We start from the raw sequence: 13,946 nt of genomic DNA, 5'->3' as shown, positions 1-13,946 counted from the left end.
TCAGGTTTAAGGGAATAAAAGAGTCTTCCTTTCAGCTGTTTATTTTTTTCACTCCTTGCCTGGCCTTTTATCTCAAAGCCTCAGTTCCTAGCATCTGCATTTGCCCCAAGCCAACCCTAACCTCTTCATTTGCTTTCTACTCTCATTTCTGTTTTACTTATGTGGCATGTGAGGATTCCCCTCACTTTCTTGCAAGCTCAGCAAAGCAATTTGAAAGGTGTGTTTGCTGGGATTTGTCTCATATCCAGGTGTTTAGAAGAGACAGGCTTTTCAGAACATTTATCCTCTATGTTAAAGCAAACAAAGTCTTTTCATCTGTTGTTCCTTTGTGCATGGTGTTGTATACTATCTATGGATTTTCATGTTTTGTTTCAATTTATCCTGGACCTTTTTGAATGAAACATACAAGTTTCTCTTTACAATTAAAGTAGATGGGTATACCTGCAAAGGTATAGAGAGCTGTTCATTAAATGGCTCTTTAATGATTATTTTTATTTGGAAATATGTAATACAATGTCAAGTAATGGAGGATTCACAGAGTAAATTTTGCTACAACTCTTATGGGGCCAATAAGAGTTGTGTGATGTGGAAGATGGTAGTAATCTGATGTTGAGCAAATTATTTTGCATGAACCCATTTTTATTTATACAAATATATATTTACATTGGAAAAAATTCTGAATGGAGAGATTCAATATTTTGGGGTGCTATCATTAGAGGTCTTTTTGTTTACTTCTTATTGATCTCTACCTTTTTTTTTTTTTTTAATTAGCAATAATCCTACCTCGGATAAACCTCATTGGCCAGGATACCACCACTGCGCAAAGCTAACCTCTACTTTTTTAATGAATAAATAATATTGTGTGTTTTTTAAGTAAACGAAAGAATTAATTACAACAACAGAAAGCGGGGATTAGTGAAGGCCTTCTAACTTCGGAGTCGTGTAACAACAGGTCTGTCTTGTGGGGTAGTGAACCCCCAATATTGAGAGTGTCTCACAGGCTGGGTGACCTCCTATCGAAGATTCCTGTCATCTTATGATTCAAAGATTCTCATTTTATTTTATTTTTCCTCTGACAATAGGTCAATCAATCAATGCCTCAGACAGATAAGCAAATATGCATCCCCCCGGAGCTGCCGGAATTGCTGAAGCAATTCACCAAAGCCGCCATTCGGTCCCAGCCGCAGGATCTCATCCAGTGGGCTGCAGAGTATGTACTCCTTTCTCACCTCCAGCCCCTGGCTCCCCTTGGAGGTGGAGGTGGCGGGTGGAGGAGGGAAGGTTTGCAAAACTGAGAGGAGGTTGTCATGGCTGCAGCCTGGGAGTCGGGACTGATTAGCATAATCTTTGTGATGTTCAGCGGTCACGTTGCTTTGGTACTTTAAATCCATACAGAAATCCCGCAAACTGAGAGGATGGAAGCCCTTCGCCAAGTGAACCAGACTGAGCGATAGGACGCCAGGGTTATAGTCAAAGTGTCCTAGGGCAATCAGCAAGAGTTAGATTACCACATCACATATCACACAAGCACACTCCACTGGGTCCCTGCTCCCACCCCAGCCCCTCCCCCACTCCCTGTCCCAGTGGAAAGAACGTCCCAGAGTCTCTTGGAGCTTTAGCCGGCCTTTCCCTGATATAAACCAGAGCCTCAGTCTCAGATTTCACCACCAGATGGCAGCAGTGCACCTGTGGGGGAGCTATGCGATGAGCCAGTGGGGCGGACTGTGTGGGATCAGTCCAAGTGGGTTCTCTCCTGAGTTAAAGCCTCTCATGAGATCCCTTCCTCTACTCCTGTTAAAGCTCATTCTTGAGCCTAGCCACAGACACTTTGTATCTCGTCTTTGGGGAAATTGCTATTTTCTTGACTTCTTTGAACTAATCTGTTCCTTCAGCGTAAGGATTCCACACTGCGCTAGTGATGGGAGCAGGCGGAGCAGCGGCCTGGCTTCAGTGTGCCTCAAACACAGGTGTCCTCTTTCAGGAGACACCTCCAGAGGCTGCTCAGTGGAAGGAGCTCACACAGTAACTGCTAGCCGGGATTGAAACAACTTCACACAGAAAGGCTCCCAGCTACGAAATTGCTCCTTAGACAAAAGTGCCTGCTTGAAATGGGGGAACTGAGGCTTAGGGCAGAGTTAGGAGTGGACCAATCCTCCCAGGGACCACTTTCAGGCTATTTTTACTGTTTGGTGATGGCCTCCTTAGTAGGGCTTCACTGGGAGAAGGGGTGCGTGCGGAGTCAGAGGCTGCAGACCAGAGCTGGTAGGTTAGGAGAGGGGAGAGCACTTTCCTCCAGAGGTCGAGGAGGTCCATTGAGCAGGTGGTGAGGAGGAAGCACTGATACCTCTGAGAAGGCTCAAGATGTATTCCAAGAGGACCCTCACAGAGTCTCCCAGGCCAGTGTGCTCCTGCTCCTGGGCTGGGCTAGTATCAAGTTTCTACAAATGGAAGGAAAATGAGCCAGTAGCGCTCATAAAAACAAGACACAAGTGGGGTTGCTTTGCCTGGTAATGAACCCTGTTTAGTTTTCCGTTCTCAATTTTATATATAACATCTAGGACTGAACTTTAAGCATCAGAAGACTAATTTCCTTTGGCACACCCAGACAGACTTTTATACTATATGATAGTTTAAAACCTAATTTTATTGTTCTTGCACTGCTGCTTTATAGCAAGAAAAATGACATTTCTTGGTAGTGTCCCTGACATTTATGGGAGAAAACATTTCACTGTTGTAGTTTGCTTGCGTGCTGTAAGTGTTTTAGATATCCGTGAAGAATCAGTTTGTAGTTTAACTACAGTGAAAAAGGAGAGCATGACCTAAGAGCACTTTCCATCTATTCAGACACAGAAAGCACCTGTCAGATGGTTTTATGTGGCTTAGAAACCTGCAGCATTTTAGAGATAAAATTCCACAAAGTATTTTCAAGACAAAATGTCTATTTACCACGAGCCAAAGTTTCCCTGCATATGTACTATCCATGAAGAAACCACCTCCCAGATGTCAGCAGGACACAAACTCATTTGTCTTGTGTTGGGTACATGTGACCACACAAATGTGAAGAACCATGGAAATGCTCACTACAAATGAAGCCAGATAACCCACAGAGGATTACAGCCATGACTATAGGCTCATTTCCACACACTCTAACCAACTCTGCTACAAGGTCCAAAGATGCTGCCGAGTCACACCCACCCCCACAGTGACCGGGTCTGCAGAGACCACTCATGTACATTAGTAGAGTGACCTGAAAGTATTTCTTCTGTCCTCCCTGTGGATGACCTCCAAGGGGTGCCTGGAAGATGTTTTGGTCGGAAGCTGTTGCTCTGCATTGTGTGATGGCTTAGAGACAGACCATGGTTTACCCCATCCTTATATGTTGTTCCGACTCTTTATGACACCATGGACTGAAGCACGCCAGGCCTCCCTGTCCCTCACTATCTCCTGGAGTTTACCCAGGTTCATGTGCATTGAATCTGTGATGCTATCCAACCATCTCATCATTGTATAACTTCACCCTAAAATGGGCTTTTATAAAATTTCATCTGAATTCTTTGTATATTGCCTGGAGCTGGAGAAATTAATAAAAAGTAAGCGAGGGGCAGAGGCTGTGATCCATGGGTAGTCAATAACAAGGCTTCTAATGGAGACAGGCCTTTCCACATAGCATCAGTGCCCTGTGGATCAACTGCTCATGTCTGTTCTCTGCTGCAGACAGCCAGTTTCCTTCATAGGTCAATCCCAAAAGAGAACTTAGTGTTTTTCCCACTGCACCAAAACAAAGTGCATTTCACAAAGCACTGATGTTCAAGCAGTGCTGAAATTTTGAGGGAAGATAAAGGAAGATTTTAGGGCTTCCCAGGTGGCTCAGGAGTAAAGAAACTTCCTGCCAATGCAGGAGACTCTCACTAGTTAATGGGACTTCCCAGGTGGAGCTAGTGGAAAAGAACCCACCTGCCCACGTGGGAGACCTAAGAGATGCAGGTTCAGTCCCTGGGTGGGGAAGATCCTCTGGAGAAAGGCATGGCAGCCCACTCCAGTAATCTTGCCTGGAGAATCCTGTGGACAGAGGAGCCTGGCACGCCATGGTTCATAGGATCACAAGGAGCTAAACATGATGAAGTGACTTAGCACACAGCATGTAGCACCGCTGACCAATACCAACTTTCAGTATGTAGATAGCCATCATACCAAGCATAACGATGTTTATGTTTGAAAAAAAAAGGTCCTTCAGGTACTAGGATTCTTCCTTCATAAAAAAGAGTAGGGGATTTAAAACAACAATAATTTTCTTTCCTTTTCTATGCATGCATATATATAGACGTGCATGTACATATACTATATATATATTATTATATCTCAACACACATATGCCTGTATATGTGTGTATGCCTCTTTTTGTGCATGTACACACATAAATGTAAAACATTTAGAAGAGAATGACAAAAAAAATACCCAGACCCACTGTGCTTCAGGGAATTTCATGCCAAACTTTTGTTGGTTATTCCACATCCTTAGAGAAAAACAAATCTGCTTATTCCCTAAGCCATCTCTATACCTTAAGTGTGAAGTAACACATTCAGGCTCTTCCTGTGGATAAATGAACTAAAAACAACATCTGACCTATTTGTCATTGTTTAGTTGCAACCCCATGGACTGTAGTTCGCCAGGCTCATCTGTCCATGGGGTTTTCCAGGCAAGAATACTGGAGTGGGTTGCCAGTTTCTTCTCTGGGGGATTTTCCTAACCCAGGGATCAAACCTGCATCTCCTGCTTGGCAGGCAGATACTTTTTTACTACTGAGCCACCTGGGAAGTCCATCTAGCATACAGAAGCCACTTAATAAATGTTCTTCCCTCCACCCCTGCCCTCAAAAAAAGGGGAGAAGGGATTCCCAAAGCAGCCAGAGGCCACTGAAGTACAGGCTGCTCCCCACCCCCTTTTTTCTTGTAGTTATTTTGGGGCTATGTCCCGTGGAGAGATTCCTCCAGTGAGAGAGCGGTCTGAGCGAGTGGCTTTGTCTAACTGGGCTGAGCTGACACCGGAGCTGTTAAAGATCCTGCATTCCCGGGTAAGCGCCAACAGGCAGTGCAGATAAGGAATGTGGGGGTGATACTGAGTTTGGGTGGGTACAGACAAAATTCCCCTTGGTCATCAACTGGCCACTCAGCACTGTCTTAAAATTCACTAAAGCATGCACTGAGAGTAAATCTTCCCTTGTGGAAATAGGAATGATGCTGAAATAGGCTGTGCGCTGACTTGTCACTTGGGTCATTCCGCATTGTCCTGAAGCTGCCAGAACAGTCAGGGGCTCAGTGCAATTTGAATTCCTTCTCTCTAGAAAATGCAGGTCCACATCCCCTGACAGTGTCTTCCTTACTGATCAAGTCCAGATATGATGCCAATCGGAGTTTGGGGAGCGGCATATTATAGTTCCCCAGTTATCTCAGGTACCAACATAGCCTTGCTTTTAGACTCTCTGCACAGCCATATCATCCTGGGAGCTGTCCTGGGAATGATTGAGAAGGATCTGTCCTAAGAGAACTTGCAGCTTGGCCAAATCCCAAGAAATATGATTTAGCACTACCATACCTCATTTTAGGATACAGGTTTGAGGTGATTCAGGATTGACTTAGCCAAATGCCTTGGTCCCAGAGGCTTAGCATTTCACTGGAATCAGAGGACCAGCGAAGGCATAGTAGCACTTCACTGGGGCATCTGCACCCTTATTGTGTTGCTGGCCAACAACTAGCCACTTGTGCCCTTCTCCTCTTGACTGCCAAGCACTTTGTGCAGTGGACGTGGCAGAGAGCTGAGGTACCTGGGAACCAGCAGCATCAGGCATCCAGACCATAGACCCCGTATTAAAGCAATGCATATAGAGTCTAGTACAAAGAACTCCGTGGAGTCTAGAAGCAGGAGATTTAACATCTAGTTCTAGTTTCACCACTAATCAGTGTTTGCAGACAAGTTCTCTACTCCTTGGTTTCATTTTCAGGCTGCCTCTCTGCCCTGCCTAGGGACGACCTAGGGATGAAACAGCAGATAATACAAAAAGACCTAGAAAAAAATTAAAATGTAATATACGTTTGTTTTCCCCATAACTCTGATACCTGAAGTTCAACTGGTTAAATTACATCTCAGAACGTTCTTCACTGGGCTGAACGTTTCTCTGCCCTTGCAAAGAGAACTGCCAGAGTCCCCACTGACCCCTGACACCTTCCCCAACCCCTTGCTGTATGCTGGGAGAACAGGGCCCTTGCCCTGGCAGGTGTCCTCAGGGCCTTCTCTCCTCCTACCCCTCATTCCTTGTGTCATGTCTGACCCCCGCCCCACAGGTTGGTGGCAGACTGATCGTCCATGCAGATGAGCTGGCCCAGATGTGGAAGGTGCTGAATCTCCCAACTGACCTGTTTAACAGTGTGATGAATGTGGGCCACTTCGCGGAGGAAATTGAGTGGCTGAAGTTTCTAGCCCTTGCTTGTAGCTCTCTCGGAGTTGTAAGTTAGCTTTAATGTTTTTTTGTTCCTTAAGGGAAAATCTCTTGGGGGCCTGAACAGTCTCCAGGGGGGTAGTGGATGTAGTACACACAATCAACTCTCCAGGGTTGATGAGGAGCCTACCCCTTCTTTTCTACTCCCCCTGGTGGCTCAGATGGTAAAGCGTCTGTCTACAATGCGGGAGACCTGGGTTCGATCCCCGGGTCGGGAAGATCCCCTGGAGAAGGGAATGGCAATCCACTCCAGTACTATTGCCTGGAGAATCCCATGGACAGAGGAGCCTGGTAGGCTACAGTCCATGGGGTCCCAAAGAGTCGGACACGACTGAGCAACTTCACTTTCACTTTCACTCCTCTCTGAATTAAGGTTATTTCTCTGCTTATTAGCCAGAAGCAGGGATGGGGAGGAGAGCAAGGAAAGCTGTCATCAGGTTCTGGGGAGAAGTTGACTAAAATGCAGTTTTTAGATTATATATTAATTTCACTTAGGTTTATTACCACTCCACTCCCTCCATTCATGTTCCTAAAGATAAACAAGAGCCAGCTGTAGATGAAGATTGGCTTACAGTTGGGTTTCAGACACCTAGAAGAAATAACAAGAGATTTTAAAAAAGAAATGCAGTCTTAAAGAAAACTACTGTATGATAAGCATAATTGAATACAAAAATCAGAGATAAGAGAGCAGGAAAGAAGATATGAGGCTGTTTCCGGAGTCATAGTCATGGCATCACCATGGATACAGGATGTTCATACAAATTCATGCCTTTTCCAAATTTGACTTGATTTACAATTGGAAAAGCCATTTTCCCATTTTGAAGAAACCAGTTCATATACGTACTTAAAAGGTTGAGGTAACACATTATATGTGGACTCACTCTTGTTAAACACTATTATAATAGCAAATGAAAATGAGTCAGAAAAATTATTTTTTAAAAATCCCTGAAATACGTACAAATTTAAAAATTAATGAGAAATTTATTGCTTCTGCCAAAACCAAATGGTACAAAAAAGGTAGACTGAATCATTCAGTATATCTAAATACAACCTTGTTCTTCCTTCTCAAATATCCTGAGTATGCGTACTTGACACTTTGCTTGCGAGAAAAGTTATCAGAAATACTTTAGTCCAACTTTTCCTGTGATTCTGTTCAACTTTCAGCATAATCATTTCTTTAGAGAGGAAGAGAGAAGAGGTCATTTTGGGGTTTTTTCCTTTTTCACGGCCTTTCCTAGCACTCTTATGCAATGAATAAACTATTCCCAGCAACAGAGGCAAATGAGTTGCCAATGAGCACTGCCACACTTCTGTGGAAATAGCCCCATGGATTGGGGGAAAATCACAGAGGAGAAATGAAAAATTGACACATTTTATTAAATTCTCATAAGGCCACAAGCTTACTCACGCCATATTCACAGATGCTCATGGAGGGGGGAAATATACTTTCTCTGTAGTTAATCCTGCTTTTCCCCACCTTCCCCCCCCCCTTACTTATTCTTAAGTAAAGAATAGATTCAACCCAACCCAGGAATTTTTCATCAGCTGCAGTAACTACAAACAGCTTTCAGGTGAATTACGCAGTTTCTCAGATTTCTCCTCATAGCTCCTCTCTGCAAGGTGGCAGTTGAGTGTTCAAGGAAAGGGGTGATGCTGGGATCTCAGCGCACCCAGTAGGAGGGTTCCCACCTCCCTCGGTCCTCTCCAGCATCTCTGATCTCCGTGGAAATACTCACCTGTGTGGTGCTAGCTGTGCAGCTGAAGTCTTTGGTCTTTTCTCTCTCATGGCACAATAGTCCCCTAACCAGCACACCTCCATTCTCCCTGGTGTTCAGGGCCTCCTTAAGTCTCTTCCAGATTGCCCTCATCTGCTCCACGTCACAGCCCCCCACTACCTTGGAGGTGTCTGAGTCCTCTCATCCACACACCTCACAGTAACCCTGGGAAAACCAAATTCCAACCCTCCCTCTGCAGCTGCTAGGTTTTACTTTGATATGGCTGACTCCCGCACCAAGGGAAAAAAAAACCACGAGGTGATGTTTCTACTTCCCTGCTAAAACGAGGAGGTTTGGTTAATGTTCCATGAGGTTCTTTGACCTCTGTCATTCCACCTTCTCGGCTTCCACTGAGACACCCTCAAGCCTGGCTCAGGATACCAGTGGACCCACCAATTCTGAGCGGTGGCGAGGTGTCTGACTTTGTGTCCTATATCCTTATGTCTAGAGCGCCTTAGTGCTGAAGTCAGCCTGCAGGTCTAGTCCATAAACAAAGGGTGCCCTGTGAATCCAGGAGCCGATCCCATTTTACCCATTTGTTTCATGTTGGACTGTTGCTGGGAACTTAAACGTGGGAGTGGTCAGGGTGTCACCATCTGGAGGAGGGTTCCGTTCTTGCTAATCTATATATCCTTCAAGGCAAGCCCAGAAATTCCTGCCTTGCTTTGCCAACTGAGAGTCAGCCATGATATCCGTGCCATTTAGGAAATCAAGTCCCCTCCTTACAGAAAATCTAATGGCAGGAATTTTAGGAAGCAGGTACATTTACTCCACTCATTTACTTGAGTTCCCTGAATCTACACGTGATTTCAAAGTGCTGCAGATACACTTCCCTTTGAGCATGTGTTCCTCTTCCCTCTGAGCATTTCTTCCTCTAGAATACCTCTCAACCTCCTGTTCCACTGAGACCAATTATATACAAGAAGAGGTTGTGTGATGTGTTCACTAGAAGGAAGGGCATGTTTTGTCAGCAAATAATTCACTATCTGAGGCTTTCACCTCTGAGTTTTAAAAAGAGGCTTGCAAGATGCTTAAAGGTTATCTTTATGGAATGGACCCCCATCTGACCAAAAAACTTGTGCGACAGAATGCAGACCTCTTTTTATTGTTGTTTAGTAGCTAAGTCATGTCCGACTCTTTGTTACCATAGGGACTGTAGCCTGCCAGGCTTCTCTCTCCATGTAATTTCCCAGGCGAGAATACTGGAATGGGTTATAATTTCCTTCTCCAGGGGATCCTAACCCAGGGGTCAAACCTCTGTCTCCTGCATTGGCAGGGAGATTTTTTTTTTTTTACCAGTGAGCCATCTGGGAAGCCCAGATCTCTGTTTACTTTAGGTTTATTTAAGTTTACCAAAAAGCTCCAGTCCAGAGAGTTCTTATCCATTCATCTGTTTATTAAATATTTGAAAATCTTATAAGGGCAATAGAATTTGAAGGTTTGTTGTTTGAATAATCAATAAAAGATGTTTGGGGCAAAAAGCAAGGGCTGCCATAACAGTGTACCACAGACTAGGTGGCTTAAACAACAGCAATATTTCTTGGAAGCTGGAAGTCTGAGATCAAGGTTGTAAATGGAACCACCTTGGCTTGTGAATGGAAGTTGTCTCCCTCTTCTTCATGTGGTCGTCCCTCTCTGCACTCATGAGTCGGGTCTCTCTCTCTCTCTCTCTCTGCATCGTAACCTCTTCTTGTAAGGACACCATCCTTTTAACTTAATTAGCTCTTTAAAGGCTCCCAATACAATCACATTCTGAGGTCCTAAGAGTTAGGGTTTCAACATATGGATTTTGGGCAGACATAACGCAGCCCATAACAGCACCCCAATTTGGACGAGGCTGTAGGAAGAGGACTACAGAACAAAGGCAGTAGGACAGTAGGGCCTTTTTTAAAAAAACACACATGCACAGAGGATGAGCTATAGGTGGGAAGTTCGTGCACACATGCTCGTACATCTACCCAAAACCACTGTCACGCTGACCTCAAGTCATGCACATGCCCGCCCATCCTCTTTGACAACCTCTTACCAGCTTCCTGTGTGCCCACCCCCCAGCCTTCCTCTGTGGAAGCGCCTGGCACACTGCCCCACACAACGCTTCAAAACAGCCTCCAGGAGAGAACTCCCAAGGGCAGGAGACAGAGAGTAAATGGAAGTGGCCTGCTCCCCTCCTGTGGCCCGGCTCCAGTGTCTCTCTGGAGTAGATAAGCTGTCCTAATCACTGCAGCCCTTTAGAGCTAAGACCAGAGAGAAGTAAGAAGAAATTTTCTAATTTTGTAGGATGCAAAATCAAATTCCCCTCCTTAAGTGAGGTTATTCTCATTAAGGTAATAAATGTCTTAAAGCATTCAACAGTCTATAAACTTAATTCCTTGAAAGCATCCCTCCCACCAAGAAAGGAAAGGAAATATTATAGAAAGACACCCAGTAGAGAGAGAGGCGAGTATATTTTCAAAATGAGAAGCAAGTGATTTAAGAAAATCATATGGGGAAAAGAAAGGAGATAAAATAGTAACACAGTTAAAAGATTTTCCATTTACTTCTAACATTTACTCTTGGAGGACTTTAGTGATTCACACCATTTGTTTGGACATTCAGGCAACTAATCTTTATTATTAATATAAGTGTATTCATTTGACCTAAGTTTGATTTTACCTTTCTGATAAGAGGGTTTGCTGTTTATATATTCTAATCATTATCTTCCATAGAGATGGTAGTTGTGGTTTCTTTAAAGTAGTTATTTTGTGAATAGATAGGGTTGCCACAACAAAAAAAGAAAGACACCCAGTAGATACTCAATATTTTGCGATTGAATTCACTGGCGTTCGGCGTAAAAAATTCAAGCTTTCCAGAATATTGCATCATCCCCACTTAATTTTATGAGAGCAAGGTTTTTGTTTTCTTTGTTGTATCTAAACTGATCTTAGGAATTTAGTGTGGAGTAGTGAGCTTCTCCTCACTTAACCTTCTGGCTTTACAGACCATTGCCAAAACTCTCAAGATAGTGTGTGAAGTGTTGTCATCGGACCACGACAGCGGCCCTCCCCGGATCCCTTTCAGCACCTTCCAGTTTCTCTACACGTATATCGCTGAAGTGGATGGGGAGATCTCAGCATCACACGTCAGTCGCATGCTGAACTACATTGAACAGGAAGTGTAAGCAAACATTTAGCAATTGGAGGGGAAAGAGTGTATGGAAAACAAATCCAGCAGACCAAGGCATAGTGAGGTTATTATGCAGCTCTGGGAACAGAGGAATGTTGTGAAGAACAGTAAATAGGGAACAGAAAGAGAAGGGGCAATGGAAGAGAGAGAATGGTATAGGACAGTGACTCTTAGAGTGCCACCCAGACCCGCAGCAGCAGCACCTGGGAACGTGTTAGAAATGCAGTTTTTCAGGCTGTACCCTAAGCCCATCAAATCAGAAGCTCTGGGGGTGAGACCAGGCACCTGTGCTTCAGCAAGCCCTCCTGACTCAGACTCTGGCTCACATTCAGGTCTGACCAGTGATGGAGGTGGGGTGGAGGAGGAACAGACAGACAAGAGGTCAGAGAAAGAGAAGGTGATGAGGGCAGGAGCCACAGCAGAATTAAGTTGGAGGGAGAGAGTTGTTCATATATTGTCTTTCTTAAGATTACATGTTAAATAAACTAACACCCCAATTTTCTTTCCCAAACAGTATTGGTCCTGATGGTTTAATCAAGGTGAATGACTTCACCCAAAACCCCAGGGTTCGGCTGGAATAAAAGCACACTTTTGGCAATTTTAAAGGAAGATACAGAGATGATTGTGCTTCAGAAGGACTGAACCCCATATACCATCCAAAGTCAATTTTCTTGTGTAACTGGTACACACTAATAAACAATTAGGCAAACATATGAAATCAGAAATGTGTGGAATTAAGATGTAAAGTTGTTGAGACGTTACACCTCGATTAACGGAAGATTGGTATTCTTCCCATATGGACACTGTGTAAAGTGACTGATGAAGCGTGGATAGAAAATACATCTCGAGTGAAAGCCAGGCTGTCGGGTTTTCAGAGGTGGAATGTTATCCAGATGCAGTTTTGATGTCCTGTGACTGTTAGGCATAATTTACATGAGCAGCTTTTACATAATCAATCCACGTTTTTACCAGTTTATTTCTCCATTTGTTGTTTTGATGCTAGTTACTTCATTCATTCATTCACTCACCAATGTTTATTGAAGCTGGCTGTATACCAGGGACAAGACTGCCAGGTAAAATACAGAATACTCAGTTGGACAAACAACATTTTTTTTATAGTAATTTCTGTTTTATTCTTTTGCTACACCTGGCAACCCTGGCCAGGAACTATGCTGGCTTCTGGGCATATACAAATGAATCATATATGAATTCTGCCTTCAAGGAGCTCACAGTCTAATGTAAAGATAAAACATGAACTTAAAACCACTTTAATGTAAGCGCCCCACTGCTGCTATGACTGCTAAGTCGCTTCAGTCTTGTCTGACTCTGTGCAACCCCTTCAGGCTTCCCTGTCCCTGTGATTCTCCAGGCAAGAACACTGGAGTGGGTTGCCATTTCCTTCTCCAATGCATGAAAATGAGAAGTGAAAGTGAAGTTGCTCAGTCGTGGCCAATTCTTGGCGACCCCAGGGACTGCAGCCCACCAGGCTCCTCCGTCCATGGGATTTTCCAGGCAAGAGTACTGGAGTGGAGTGCCATTGCCTTCTCTGTAAGTGCCCTGCTGCTGCTGCTGCTGCTGCTGCTAAGTTGCTTCAGTTGTGTCCGACTCTGTGCGACCCCATACACGGCAGCCCACCAGGCTCCCCCATCCCTGGGATTCTCCAGGCAAGAACACTGGAGCGGGTTACCATTTCCTTCTCCAATGCATGTAAGTGAAAAGTGAAAGTGAAGTCGTTCAGTTGTGGCCGACTCCTAGAGACCCCGTGGACTGCAGCCCACCAGGCTCCTCTGTCCATGGGATTTTCCAGGCAAGAGTGCTGGAATGGGTGCCATTGCCTTCTCTGTAAGCACCCTAAGAGGCATTAAAAAGCATTTCAGAGATGATTATTGAAGTTTCCACATTAAGGTGCTGACACCATATCCAGATATAATGAGACCCTCTTAGGAAAATCTCCCTGCATGAGCTTAAGACCTTCTGACAAGGTTACCAGATTTTTCTTTCTCCCAGGAAGCCACAAATTTAACAGGCTGTGTGGTTACTGTTCTTAAGGCCAGGTGTGCCCAGGTTGCCTTTCTATCTATAATACTATGCCCTCTTGAAAGTTGTTTTTGTATAAAAACCATGTTGCCTTTTTCATAATGCATGCACCTCTTCACTGAATTGGGGAAATTTTTGTTCATTAATATCTAAATAAGTAAAAGAAGACTGTGATGGGATGTCACCACAAGCCCTAGAGTGAAACAATAAAAAGGACTGAAATGAATTCTACCCCTGTGGTCATCTGGCCACACCTGCAGGGGGTAGGGAACAACTAATTCTCCCTGCTGTTTGCCATCAGCCAGAGTGACCCATCAGTCATATCCACTCTGGAGCCTTCGGTTGTTTGGAAGGCTGAAGCACTGCAGGTGAAACCCTGCACTGTAATTAATCAGGGTTGCTGCTGCTGCTGCTAAGTCGCTTCAGTTGTGTCTGACTCTGTGCGACCCCATAGACGGCAGCCCACTAGGCTCCTCTGT

At 44.4% G+C, this 13,946-nt stretch overlaps 1 protein-coding gene and 1 pseudogene across 3 annotated transcripts in view; one reads left to right on the top strand and one right to left on the bottom strand.

The window, feature by feature from the left end:
* The window catches only part of ROPN1 (rhophilin associated tail protein 1), a 30,168-nt gene extending 18,020 nt beyond the window's left edge, over positions 1 to 12,148 (top strand). For 2 of the 3 annotated variants that reach the window (XM_004002985.6, XM_060404370.1), the window contains exons 2-6: positions 1,083 to 1,210; positions 4,954 to 5,071; positions 6,339 to 6,500; positions 11,246 to 11,421; positions 11,945 to 12,148. In XM_004002985.6, the coding sequence (XP_004003034.1) occupies positions 1,095 to 1,210; positions 4,954 to 5,071; positions 6,339 to 6,500; positions 11,246 to 11,421; positions 11,945 to 12,011 (639 nt within the window). In that variant the 5' untranslated portion in view covers positions 1,083 to 1,094 and the 3' untranslated portion in view covers positions 12,012 to 12,148. The remainder of the gene's footprint in view (positions 1 to 1,082; positions 1,211 to 4,953; positions 5,072 to 6,338; positions 6,501 to 11,245; positions 11,422 to 11,944) is intronic. The other variant, XM_027956526.3, reaches the window with a different exon arrangement.
* On the bottom strand, positions 676 to 828 carry LOC114110967 (U4 spliceosomal RNA; annotated as a pseudogene).
* Positions 12,149 to 13,946: the final 1,798 nt, after the last annotated feature.

This window comes from Ovis aries, chromosome 1 (assembly GCF_016772045.2).
Source record: "Ovis aries strain OAR_USU_Benz2616 breed Rambouillet chromosome 1, ARS-UI_Ramb_v3.0, whole genome shotgun sequence".
In the NCBI taxonomy this organism is placed as follows: Eukaryota; Metazoa; Chordata; class Mammalia; order Artiodactyla; family Bovidae; genus Ovis; species Ovis aries.
The sequence above is the reverse complement of the archived record's forward strand: the minus strand, read 5'-3'. Positions and strand labels throughout refer to the sequence as shown.